This window comes from Caretta caretta, chromosome 11 (genome assembly GCF_965140235.1).
Source record: "Caretta caretta isolate rCarCar2 chromosome 11, rCarCar1.hap1, whole genome shotgun sequence".
Lineage (NCBI taxonomy): Eukaryota > Metazoa > Chordata > Testudines > Cheloniidae > Caretta > Caretta caretta.
In genome coordinates, this window is record NC_134216.1 from 67,639,936 (window position 1) to 67,653,154 (window position 13,219).

At 41.0% G+C, this 13,219-nt stretch overlaps 2 protein-coding genes across 6 annotated transcripts in view; one reads left to right on the forward strand and one right to left on the reverse strand.

Moving 5' to 3' along the window:
* The window catches only part of SPAG16 (sperm associated antigen 16), a 754,420-nt gene that overhangs the window by 101,318 nt on the left and 639,883 nt on the right, over positions 1–13,219 (forward strand). The window lies entirely within an intron of this gene.
* Positions 3,257–3,637, reverse strand: LOC125644789 (zinc finger protein 593-like). The gene has a single exon (XM_048869274.1). It carries the CDS (start codon positions 3,635–3,637, stop codon positions 3,257–3,259), a length of 381 nt encoding a protein of 126 aa, XP_048725231.1.

Here is a 13,219-nt window from a genome sequence, read left to right on the forward strand (position 1 = left end):
GACATGTTAGCAGGTCTCTGGGACATGGGTCCAGGAGTTGTAAACCAAGATTTATGATGCAGTGAGGACATTTAAGTGCAGGCTTGGAAACACTAAGTCCATAAGTCTGGGTCCCACAGACTTAGGCTTAATGTGCAGTATAGACATACCCTATATGGCCCAGGGAATAGCTTTGGCACAATGGGTGTCCTGGCTGCATTCCTTACACCCCTAACATAATCATGCTTGTTGCACCCAATCCAATACTGCACCAGCTAGTTCTTCTGCCAGACAGACACCCCTTTGTAACCTATGAGCAGAGCACCTAGGCATTCACCAGTGTTTAGGGTCACCATAAAACTACTCTAGATTTGTAGTGAAAGTGTGATGAGGTTTGTGCCAATTTTATGTGTGTTTTATATATGGATGAACAGCCATGGCAGATTAGGTTCAGGTGACCCCTGTCATTTAGTTAGGATTTGAAAAATAAAAATCTGCAGAGGAAAAAGCTAGTGTATATTAAAGTGTAGTTCTACTTTTAAAAGTGACTGTAGAAGAACAACTAGAATCTATCTTCCTCTCAGAACTATGTTGGTTTTGAAGGGTGAAGAGTCATACAAAGCCATAAAAACTTTAACCCATTTCAGGGGGTATGATTCTGAATACATACAAACAGATCTATTGAGTTAAGTCAGTGCCATTTTTCAGAGTAAAACTTGCATTAAGTCACCATGCCATCTGTTCTAACCCCCATAAATAAATTATCTTCCTGTCTAGAGATCTTAGAATGGGTTCAGAAATTGAATAATAACTTGCAGTTATGATATCTTACAAAAACACATGGTATTGCAATTGTGTTATTTAGGAGCAAGCTGGCAAAAATTAATTCCATTCTTCAGTACTGTAAACTTGAAGTTGACCGACTGCAAGTGGGACTGAAAGTTGAGAGTTTTACACCTAAGCACGTAAGGAATTGAGCCAGGAATTGATCAATAAAGGATCAAAGAATGGCAATATAATTAATGCCAATCAACATGAGTTTATTGGAAATAGATTTTACCAAACTAACTTTATACAATTTTGAATGAGATTACAAGTTTGGATGATAGAGGTAATAGTGTTAATGTAATGTACTTAGACCTGTGTAAGGCATTTGACTTGGTGCCACTCAATATTTTGATTAAGAAACTAAAATGATACAAAATCAACACGGCACACATGAAGGGATGAAAAGCTGGCAAACTGATCGGGTTCAAAATGGAATTGCAAATGTGGAATCATCACTGAGTTCGTTTCAACATGGAGTGGGCCCTGCAGAGATTGTTATCAGCTCTGCTCTATTTAAAATGTTTATCAATGACTGGGAAGACAACATAAAATCATTCCTGACAAAATTTGCAGATGACACAAAGATTGTGGAGAGGCAAATGATGAAGAGGACAGGTCACCGATACAGAGCTATCTGGATCGCATAGTAAACTGGGGGCAAGTAAACAATATGCATTTTAATACAGGCACATGTAAAGTGATACATAGAATCAAATAATAGAAATGCAGTATTAGAAGGTACCTTAATAGGACATCTAGTCCACTCCCCTGCACTGAGACAGGACTAAATATTATCTAAACCACCCTGACAGCTGTTTGTCAGATCTGTTGTTAAAAACCTCCATTGACAGAGATTCCACAACCTCCCTAGGTAATTTGTTCCAGTGTTAACTGCCCTTACAGTTAGGAAATTTTTCCTAATGTCTAAATGTCCCTTGCTTCTTGTCCTGTCCTCGGTGGATAGCTGAACAATTTATCACCCTTCTCTTTATAATAACCTTTTAGATACTTGAAGCCTGTTATAATGTCCCCGCTCAATCTTCTCTTCTCTGGATGAAACAAACCTAGTTTTGCAATCTTCTCTCATAGGTCATGTTTTCTAGACCTTTTATCTCCCCCCCCCCCCCCCTTGGACTTTCTCCAGTTTGTCTACATCTTTCCTGAAAAGTGGCAACCAGAACTGGACACAGTTGAGGCCTCATTAGTGCTCAGTAGAGTAGAAGAATTGTTTTTTGTGTTTTGCTTACAACATTCCTGCTAATACATCCCAGAATGATGTTTGCTTTTATTTTTTTTTTTTTTTTTTTTTTTTTGCAATAGCGTTACACTGTTGACTCATATTTAGCTTGTGATCCACTATGACCCTCAGATCCATTTCTTCATGACTCCTTCCTAGGCAATCATTTCCCATTTTATATTTGTGCAATTGATTATTCCTTCCTAAGTGTAGTATTCTGCCAGGAGTTCTGACCCCCCTCACTCTGCGGCTGCAGCCTCAGCTCCTCCCTCCCCCGGCTGAGGCCCTGAGCCCCAGGGCTAATGCTCCGAGGCAGTAAAGTATTTGCTTTTTGTGTGGTGTGTGTGTGTGTGTCTCCGCTGCTGCCTGATTACTTCCAGTTCCACATGGTGTCCGGTTGACCGATAAGTCCCTAACTCTGGTGTTTGTATCTTTGAGGTTCTACTGTGTAGTAAGTAGTGGTAGACTTTGACAATTACATACGTTTGTGGGAAAACCGCAACAAAACACAGTACACCAAAATGGGAGACAAAAGTGAACTTGTCAAACACTTGAATGCAATGTAGTTTTAGTTATTACAGTCTTTGTGGGTCAAATTTTAAAAGGTGACCTCTTTTATTCACGTGCACCCTTGTTCACAGAATCATAGAAATGTAGGGCTGGAAAGGAGCTTGAGAGGTCTTCTAGCCCAGGGGCGGATTAGCCACTGGGCAGACAGGGCCTGTGCCCAAGGGCCCCAGCCACCTGGGGGGCCCTGGAAAAACTCTGCTGCTGGGCGGCGGAAGCCCAGAGCCCCAGCCACCGGCTGGGCGGGGGAAGTCCCCTGGCAGAAGCTGTGGGATGGGGGAAGCCCCCACGTGCTCCCCCCCCCAGTCCCAATCAGAAGCCGAGGGACGGGGGAAGGATCCCCTACCCTCTCTGCACCCATCTCCAGCAGAAGCCTCAGTGCTCCCCTCCACTCCCCCCTCCCCGACCCCATCCCCGGCAGATGCTGTGGCCCAGGACCCCAGGAAACCTTAATCCATCTCTGATCTAGCCCAGCCCACTCATGCTGAGGTAGGGCCAAGTATAGCTAGACAGAGGTTTGTCTAACCTGTTCTTAAAGTTCCAGTGATGGGGATTCAACAACCTCCCTTGGAAGCCTAGTCCAGTACTTACCCTTTTTTTTTTTTTTTTTTTTTTGAAGCTGCCACAATCTCTGGTCCTCCCTATTCAGCCAGATTCCTCCATCACAAGCGGTTGAGTCTGTACTTCTATCTTCTTTAGAGGAATGTAGGATCTCATCCCAGCTGCTCTCTCTGCCTTCTGCTGGGTATAAGGCTCCTCCCTCAGCTGCTTCAGTCTTCTTTTGTGAACTTTAGATTTGAAATGTTCCTTCATGCTATTCAAATCTACAAAGTATCGCACGCAGTAGTGCTGCGCACTTCCAGGCATGTCGGGGTCCGGCTCCTGGTGCAGCAGCCTGGCCGTGATGTCCGGCTGCAGGTCCCCATGGATCTGGTCCAGGTTCCGGCACTGCTGCTTTGCTTTCCATTGGCAGGCCAGGGAGCGCGCCTTGTGCGAGCCCGTGTGATGGGAGCTCCGCGGCGCCATGGCGAGGACGGGGCGGGGAGACTATTCTTAGGTAGAAAGTTTTTCCTGATATCTAACCTAAATCTCCCTTGCTGCAGATTAAGCCCATTGTGTGGATATGGAGAGCAATTGATCAGCCTTTTTAAAACAGCCCTTAATGTATTTGAAGATTATCAGGTCCCCCCTTAGTCTTCTTTTCTCAAGACAAAACATGTTCCGTTTTTTTAACTTTCCCTCACAGGGCTGGTTTTCTAAACCTTTGATCGTTTTTGTTGCTCTCTTCTGAACTCTCTCCAGTTTATCCACAACTTTTCCAGAGTGTGGCACCCAGAATTGGACACAGTACTCCAGCGTTGAGTAGAGTGGGACAACTACCTCCCATGTCTTACATACAACTCTCTTGTTAATATACCCCAGAATGATATTCGCCGTTTTTACAATTGCATCACGTTGGTGACTCATATTCAGTCTGTGATCCTCTCCAACCCCCAGATCCTTTTCAGCAGTATTACCACCTAGCCAGTTATTCCCCATTTTCATATCTTCCTTCCTAAGTGTTATACTTTGCACTTGTCTTTATTTAATTTCATCCTTTTGATTTCAGACCAATTCAGTTGTTTCCCAAGCTTACAAATGTGATGACAGGGTAGTTTTCTTTATCTCTCACTACTTGGCATTTCAGCTGAGAGAGTCAACAAGGGTGCTAATTAGTGCCAGCTGTGGTGTCTGCGTGGACTCAGACCCTCTACTTCAGGGGAAAAATTAAAGCTTGTAGCTGCAGGAGCGTACAGGAGCTTCTAATGCTGCTCAAGGCACACAAATCTATTGCATGATAGGCTCCCTGCCTTTTAAGGATTGACACAGCCAGTGAATCAATGGAAATAAAGTTCCTATGTCCACCTTAGGGATCTAGGACCCTCATTTTAGGTACCCAGGTTTGAAAATGTGGGCCTAAATTGCCTAGTCAGTTGACATATGTGGCTATCCCAAGGAAATGAAGTAAATAGGGCTGATAAGTTGTTCAGGATACAGAGTTGTATATACAAAGAATTAGACCCTTGCAACTCAACAAGAACCTGATGGAACATGACTGCAAGCGTTGGGGTCAGGTTGGATCTGGTCTGAAAACAACCCAACCCAAAGCCCTGGTTGGGATGATTTAGTTGGGGTTGGTCCTGCTTTGAGCAGGGGGTTGGACTAGATGACCCCCTTAGGTCTCTTCCGACCCTAATCTTCTGTGATTCTTGGGCTTGGTTTGGGTAGTACCTGTTCACCTCCTCCTGCCCATCAGGTTGGCGCAGTGGCTGCATGACCCACTCCTGGCAGCTGCGACTGCCTCGTACTGCATATGCTGCGGAGTGAGAGTCTCTGTGACTTGTCAGCATACTCAATCTGCAGCACATACAGGGCAGCAAGGTGGTGGTGGCTGTCAGGAGTGGGGCACCAATCCCACAGGCAGGAAGCAGCCAGAGATGGATTGTGGGCATGGGGACCAGAAATCCCCAGCCAGGGTGAGCCCCTAGAATGAGGTGGTGGTGGTGCTGACAAAGATTTGGGCTGGGTCTGAAAATGTCTTGACTCACTCAGGATTGTGTCAGGTTTGGGTTGTTATGGTCTAGTCAGTTCAGGTTCGGCTTTAAAATTAGGTCTAAGCAGATCTCTGCACAGTAAAGAGAGTTCATAATAATCTCTCGTAGTTAATATATGTTAAAATGATGAAATGTCTGGCTCATAACTGCAACATTTATAAAGTGCTCTACAAAGCTGAACTAGAAGTCTATCGTATAATCAAAATTGCCTATTTTAATATACCTAATTGAATTGTATGGGCTATGCACCATGTGTTGCTGTCATTTAAAATATCACTGAAGTCTGGTAGAACCCTAAGCAAAATTTAAATCTACAAAATTAAATTATTTTGCATAAGTTTGCATATTTTTACATCAATGTTTATTTTATAGTTAATCATAAATATAGTCGCTTTCTCCAATGTAGGCCTTTTTTGAGGATGAGACAGGTAATGTCCTCAGGAGTAACATGCCAAAATTGTCTTGAAAATGTACAAGTCAAAGCATAAAATGTACTTGCATCTGTTTTACCAAAATGACTGATGATAGTATTTTTTAACACTATTTTCTTCCCTTTGGAAGTGGAATTTCGCAAGTCTGATTTAATTTGCAACCACGTTCTCAGAATGTCTTTTCTCTGAAATCATTGACGTTTCCGCAACTGTGTAGCTGTAGTGTATATTTACACAGTGGGGAAAAATTGATAGGGTTTTGCATCTCAAAAGGGAGTGATTTGCTATATTCAGGGTAATTATATATTTGACGAATATGCTGGAGCATATTCTACCATAATAACTGAGTGATGTCTTGGCAACAAGAATCAGTATCAACACACTGAAGATTACTAGTTATAAAATATTAGAGAGTTTATTTTCCCATCTCTGGTGGGGATTTATATACCTAACTCCTATTAATGTTAATGGGAGCTAGGTGTGTAAAATCCAAAATCCAAGGGCATCAGTAGAAGAATAGACTCTGTGCATCCTATATTTATAATATGGAATGAAACAATTTTGCTATTCAAGGGATGACAATTAAATGTGCATATTTACTTATATCTGTCATGGCCAGGTTATGGGCATGGGCCAGGTTATGGGCAGCCAGACCCTGTAGTCAGAGCCAGAATCTCCAGTCATGAGACAGGAGTCGAGTCTGCTGGGCTAGGATAGTGGGAGGACAGAAGCAGGAGATAAACTGGAGATCAGGACCATGAGTTGGGAACCAGAGTCAGGCTGGTCAGGATACCAAAAGAGCCCACTGAAGGTCAGGAATCACGGATCAGATGCCAGGAGACAAGCCAGGTCTGAATGCCAGGAAATCAGGCCGAGGGGCAATAGGCACACAATCTGGAGCAGGGCGGGGCCCAGTTGTTCAGACAGGTTCTTGTTCCTGCTGCTGGCTTTTAAATAGGGCCAGCAGGACAACCAGCTGCTCTAGGACTCCTTCATGCTGGGCCTGGTCTTTGCTGGTCCCAGGTAAGCAGTTGTCGATAGGTTGCCAGGTGGAGGGTTGGAGCATGGCTGCTTCCATGAACCCTGTGGGCCCACATTTGAGATCCAAGAGTCACAACAATATCCTTATTTCTAATACCAAGGAGTAATAAAACAATTGGGTAATCATTATGTAGTGTGGAGACTGTAACTGAATATAGTGAACTGAATTCTTGACAGCATCCTGTCTCTGAGCTCACAGCGACTCAATTTATTGACCTTGAGGAGATTGCTAGATGTGCTATATTGCACAATGATATGGCATGATTTTCACAAAGATGGGGAAAAAGGTATGGGCAAAAAATACCTTTGATCAGGCAAGGGGTTTCTTATCCAAACCGATCTAACTCTTCCTAAAGAATTATTGAATGTTTGGACTGAGGTTCAGGATAGTCCTTGACTTTTACTGACTTGTTCACTCATTCACAACTTCGATACTGTAAAAATTAAAAAGCAAGTCCTGCTGGCCTAACTTAGGTGAGTAGTCCCGTTGATTTCAGTGGAACTACGTGGGCACGTGAGACGAGAGTTAGCTCCAAAAGAGCTGTGAATATGTCCACTGTGTAAGCTATTCCAGGAATAATTCAGTTTCTCTGCTGCATTACTGTCCTTCACAGCTGAACAAAGACTACACAGAACCTGAAGTCTGAGAACCAAATTTTTCCTTACTCCAGTGCATGAATGGAAGAGGATGCAGGAGTCGTCCCCCCGCCCCCACCACCTTGTAAATCCCACAGAAGGGACAGGGAGAAGGACAGATAGCAGTCCCTATGCTTAGCATAGTGTGAAGGCTATTCCTTCTGGGTGAAAACCATGTCACTTGTGTGAATGCAGAGCAGTTGGGGAAATGAAATCCATTTCTCAAGTAAGGGTTTGGGTTCACGGCTTCTGTGCTGGTCCCAGCCCTCACCGTCCAAGCCACATATACCAACCAATGAGCTGCGGAAGTGGTTACAGTCCCTCCATACATGTGTAGTGTGGGGTTTTGAGCTACTGTACTTGCATGTGTAACTCACACACCTCCTGGGTGTGGTGTTCTGTCCCATCTAGTGGCACGGAGACCACTTAGAGAGAGAGATTAATGAGTTTGCTCTTCAGCCTAAGCTAAGAGCCATATGGCTTTTAGCTTGTGCACTAGAGCAGGGGTTCTTATCCTTTACTGCAGCTTGCATCCCTTTGATTCTCAAAATATGTTCTCGCACCCCTTATAAAAAATCTAGTGACTAGAGGCTCATACACTAAGCTCCAAAGTTCCCAGGTTCAATCCCACCCGCTGACCACTGGGGTCTGTTGGTGTTACAAGTGGGAGATCATCCCGGATTTCAACTGGGAAGTCTCTAGAGCTCAGGACATGGTTCCTCAGCTATGGGAAGTATGTAACCCACACACCTCCTGGGTGTAGTGTTCTGTCCCATCTAGTGGCACCGAGACCTCTTAGAGAGAGAGATTAATGAGTTTGCTCTACAGCCTTAGCCGTATGGCTTTTAGCTCATACAGGAGAGGCTCATGCATTTAGCTTCAGAGGTCGCAGGTTCGATCCTGATGACGGGGGTCTTTCGGCGTTACACATGGATGTGTGTCTGTGGCCACTCCCATTGTGATATTCTGCAAATGCCTATGTGGCTCCAGTTTGGGCAGCACATACACAGGCACTCTGGTGTAGCTGTTCTCCCAGTGGAAGCCCCACTCGGTTCTTTTATAGGGCTTACGTAATGGGTATTTTGGATGAATTTGTCTGTGTGCCTGCAGTGAGTCGGGGCAAATAAATGAATTCAGAGTGGCACAAATGATGAGTGATGCAGCCTGTACATTCGTGTGGTGCCAGGGAGATGGGGGAGGCACAATCTGACTCAGAGCTCCACCTGGTTGGGTGCCACTTTCCATTACCCTCAATGCCGAGCCCCTAGGTGACTGACAGAATCTGTCCTTGAGTCATTATAAACATGTTACCTTGATGGTGTATGATTTTGTGTTGGATCCTTTACATATATAGTTCATTTGTTTTGAATGTATATGATTAATTGAGATATGTGATTGACACAGATATTGGCCAGCATGTTTGCAGAGTTTAACAGGAGCAGGAGCATGACCTGTGCAAGAGTTGCCTCTGTTTCTGTAGGATTATACAGTATGAATCACATAAAATATGCTCAGAAGCATTCCTTAGTTTGATATTTACTTTACCGTCTGTATTAAGGGCACTAAAGGATAGTCAAATAATGGTAACGATCTGAAAAAAAGAGTACTAAACACCATTATGCACATTGTTGAATTGTACACTTATTTAGTATCAGAAATGTAATCTTTTTGATATATATGATGGTTTCCAATTTTGTTCTTATTCCCTAATTCCACTGATATACTAAACAATGCTAAGTATAATTTTAACTACTGTAATAAAATAAATACACTACTAGTTAAAACCAGCAGCATTTCTTCTCAAACCTTATGCTCCTTTTTTTATGGTGAACAGTAAGTTCATTTCTGAGCCAGGAAAGTATCATTAAGCACCTGAGAAACAGCTGTAAACACAATACCTATTTTCTTTGCTGCATAGGCAACTGCTGTAAGAAGTTGCCTTGGCAGAACCTTAAAACTAACATTGTAAGGAGCACTTTCAGATTTAAATTTACTCTTGGCACCAGTACTTAAACTGTGTCTGAACAGTTTGATGAACACAGTAGTCCTGTAGATGAAGTAAGAGCAGTTTTACAATGGCTTTTTTAATTAATCTAACTTTTACTATCTATTGCATATTATCTTTATGTTTAAAAAAAAAAAAGAAAACGAAAAAAAATCAGGGTTATAAAGCGGAATAAGGGAGATTTATGTAGCCACAACCGTTGTGGGTGATTTTTATGAGTTTTATTAACAAGCTAAGCAAGATGTAGTGTGCAATAAAACTGAGCTCTCCTGGTATTGCTTTCAACTTTTTTCCTGATATTTCAGATGCTTATAAAATCAATTGTACTTCTGATTAAAATAAAAAACGTGTAACGTGTCGTACTATGATATACTGATGAACCCAGTGACATTTTGAAAAGCAAGTTTCTTGAATATTAGGGATCATACAAGATTAGTACAGATTGGGAATGTATTAATGACATTCCATTTATTTTACATATATATATTTCTGAATTGCTCAGATTGTAGTTTCTTGCACACATGGCTAACAGTGAAGAATGGAAAATTGGTCTGGGTGGAAAGGACAAATAACAAATTGGAACAGTAGTGGGTTGTCATATTTTACACTCATATAATGTGGTGCTTGCAATATAATGATTAGACATACAAAAATTCAATGGTTTCCTGCTTAATAGTTGGTACATTTAGAATCAAACCATCTCCTCAGCACCAAAGCTAAGTCACCTGACTTTGTGTGGGGCAAGAGGGTGGGGACATAATTTGCAGGGTGTGGGGAAAATATGAACTGACCTGAACCTTTCTTCAAATCTCAAGCTAATTTAAATCTATCTTAGTTAGTTAGTCAGTGCGTCATTATTTATGTGCTTCAGAACCTGCACCTTCTGTTTTTTTTTGAAGACAAGAAGTGGAGGTGCAGGAGTAATAAGAAAGAGGTTGGAAATCTCTTGAGAGAGCTTATTCCTTTCATTATTATTATTTATTTATTTTGCCCACTTATGAAGTATTAGTAACTTTATAAAAAGCATTCAAATGTTGAGGTACTGAACTGACTGGAGATCACCCATCATAAACAGAGATGCAATTAAGATGATTTTTACCCTTTCTTTGATGCACACGTTTGGATTTTCAAAGAATTTCTTTATGTATATCCCCACTATTGGACTGAGTGGGTTCTTAGTGAGCTTAGAATCATCTTGAAAGCAGTTGGGGCTTGTATGCAATACTGGTTGTATGCAATGCATGGTTCTGCTGAGACACTAAGGCCCTAATCTAGCAAAACCCTTATGGTTAAAGTTAAGCATGCTTGTGAGTAGTCCCACTGACTTCAGTGGGACAGCTCTCAGGCTTAAAAATAAGCATGTGCGTAAGAGCTTTGATGGACTGGGGTCTGTATTTGTGCTACTTTTATCTTGCCCACTAATTTTTCTCTTTTAAATGTATGCATGTATTTATATAACATCTTTATTTATTTCTTAGTTACTTTGTCTTTTATCTAGCTTTATATCATTGACTTTTTTGCTTCCTTTATTTTGGGGCGAATTTGCAAAAAGACAGGATATTTTGCATGCCTTCCAGGCACGTTTTAACATATCCTGTAAAATGAGGCTGGGATCAGATGATCTGCATCCTTTTATATTCTCTTTTTCATAGGTATCATCACAGGTCATATTCCACATTCTTTTATGCATTAAGGCCCCAATGAGCTCTATGCAGGTGGGTTTGTGTGTCCACACAGAGTCCCACTGAAAAGACTGGAGCTCCGCATAGATACAGGGATTGATCTATCTGGAGCTGTTTGCACAGTTGGGGGCCTAAAAATGAAATTTTAACTCAATTTTTTTATTCGTTCATGCATAACTTGAGTAGACTGCTGTGAGATCACCTACTCAATGGACATATCGAATCCATTTACAATCATGCAAATGTGACATGTAAATGGACTATCGTGGCAGATTATTGATCTTAGAACAAAATTCAGTGCATACCCACAATGTATGTTTTTTTAAAAAAACCATTGTCTCTCAACATAAAGAAAATCTGTTCCTATTGGGCCATTGGAAGGCATATATATGCAAAGTAAGGGCCAACTCCAAAAGAAATTGTAAGTTTCTTCTTCCAGTTGATATGCAGCAACTATTTGTTTTTAAGTAACTATTTTTTATAATGACAAATGTGGTTTTATTCACTCTTCTCAGTCTCAGAAACAGTTGAAAGTTATTTTTGAGAATGAGGCCATTTTGAAACATTCAAAAGAAAGAATGTTTTCAAGCAGAGATCAAATTTGTCAGATTTCAGCCTGGCAGGTGTTATAAACACCTGAAAATAGCCATCTGTTTTGAATAAATATTAGGGCTGTCAATTGCAGTTAACTCAGGTGACTAACTCATAAAAAAATTAATTGTGATGAATCACACTTATAACAATAGAACACCATTTGAAATTTATTAAATATTTTTGGATATTTTTCTACATTTTCAGTATTGATTTCAACTACAACACAACACAAAGCGCACAATGCTCGCTTCATATTATTATTTTTTATTACAAATATATGCATTATAAAAATGATAAGCAAAAGAAATAGTATGTTTTTAATTCATCTCATACAAGTACTGACCCGCAATCTCTTTATTGTGAAAGTGTAACTTACAAATGCAGATTTTTTTTTGGTTACATAACTGCACTCAAAGACAAAACAGTGTAAAACTTTAGAGCCTACAAGTCCACTCAGTCCTACTTCTTTTTCTGCCAATCGCTAAGACAAACAAGTTTGTTTACTTTGACAGGAGATACTGCTGCTTGCTTCTTATTTACAATGTCACCTGAAAGTGAGAACAGGTGTTCGCATGGCACTTTTGTAGCCAGCATTGCAAGGTATTTACATGCCAGATATGCTAACCATTTGTATGCCCCTTCATGGTTCGGCCACCATTCCAGAGGACATGCTTCCATGCTGATGATGCTCATTAAAAAAATAATGCATCAATTAAATTTGTGACTGTACTCCTTTGGGGGAGAATTGTATGTCTCCTGCTCTGTTTTACCCACATTCTGCATATATTTCATGTTATAGTAGTCTCAGATGATGATCCAGCACGTGTTGATTTTAAGAACACTTTCACAGCAGATTTGACAAAACTCAAAGAAGGTACCAATGTGAGATTTCTAAAAATAGCTACAGCACTTGACCCAAGGTTTAAGAATCTGAAGCACAGTCCAAAACAAAAGTAAAGTCCAGGGATGAGGTGTGGAGCATGCTTTTAGAAGTCTTAAAGGAGCAAACTCTGATGCAAAACTACAGAACCCAAACCACCAGAAAAAAAAATCAGCCTTCTGCTGGTGTCATCTGACTCAGATGATGAAAATGAACATGCATCAGTCCGCACTGCTTTGGATTGTTATCAAACAGAACCCATGATCAGCATGGAAGCATGTCCTTTGGAATGGTGATTGAAGCATGAAGAGAGAGATGAATCTTTAGCATATTTGGCATGTATACATCTTGCAACGCCAGCTACAACAGTGACATGCAAATGCATGTTCTCACTTTCAGGTGACATTGTAAACAAGAAGCAGACAGCATTATCTCTTCCTGCAAATTGTAACCAACCTTGTTTGTATGACCAAGAAGTAGGACTGAGTGAACTTGTAGACTCAAAAGTTTTACATTGTTTTATTTTTAATGCAGGTTCTTTTACGTAATTCTACATTTGTAAGTTCAACTTTCATGATAAAGAGATTGCACTACAGTACTTGTATGAGGTGAATTGAAAAATACAGTTTTGTTTTTTTACAGTGCAAATATTTGTAATAAAAATAAATATAAAGTGAGCACTGTACACTTCGTATTCTGTGTTGTAATTTAAATGAATAGATTTGAAAATGTAGTAAACATCCAA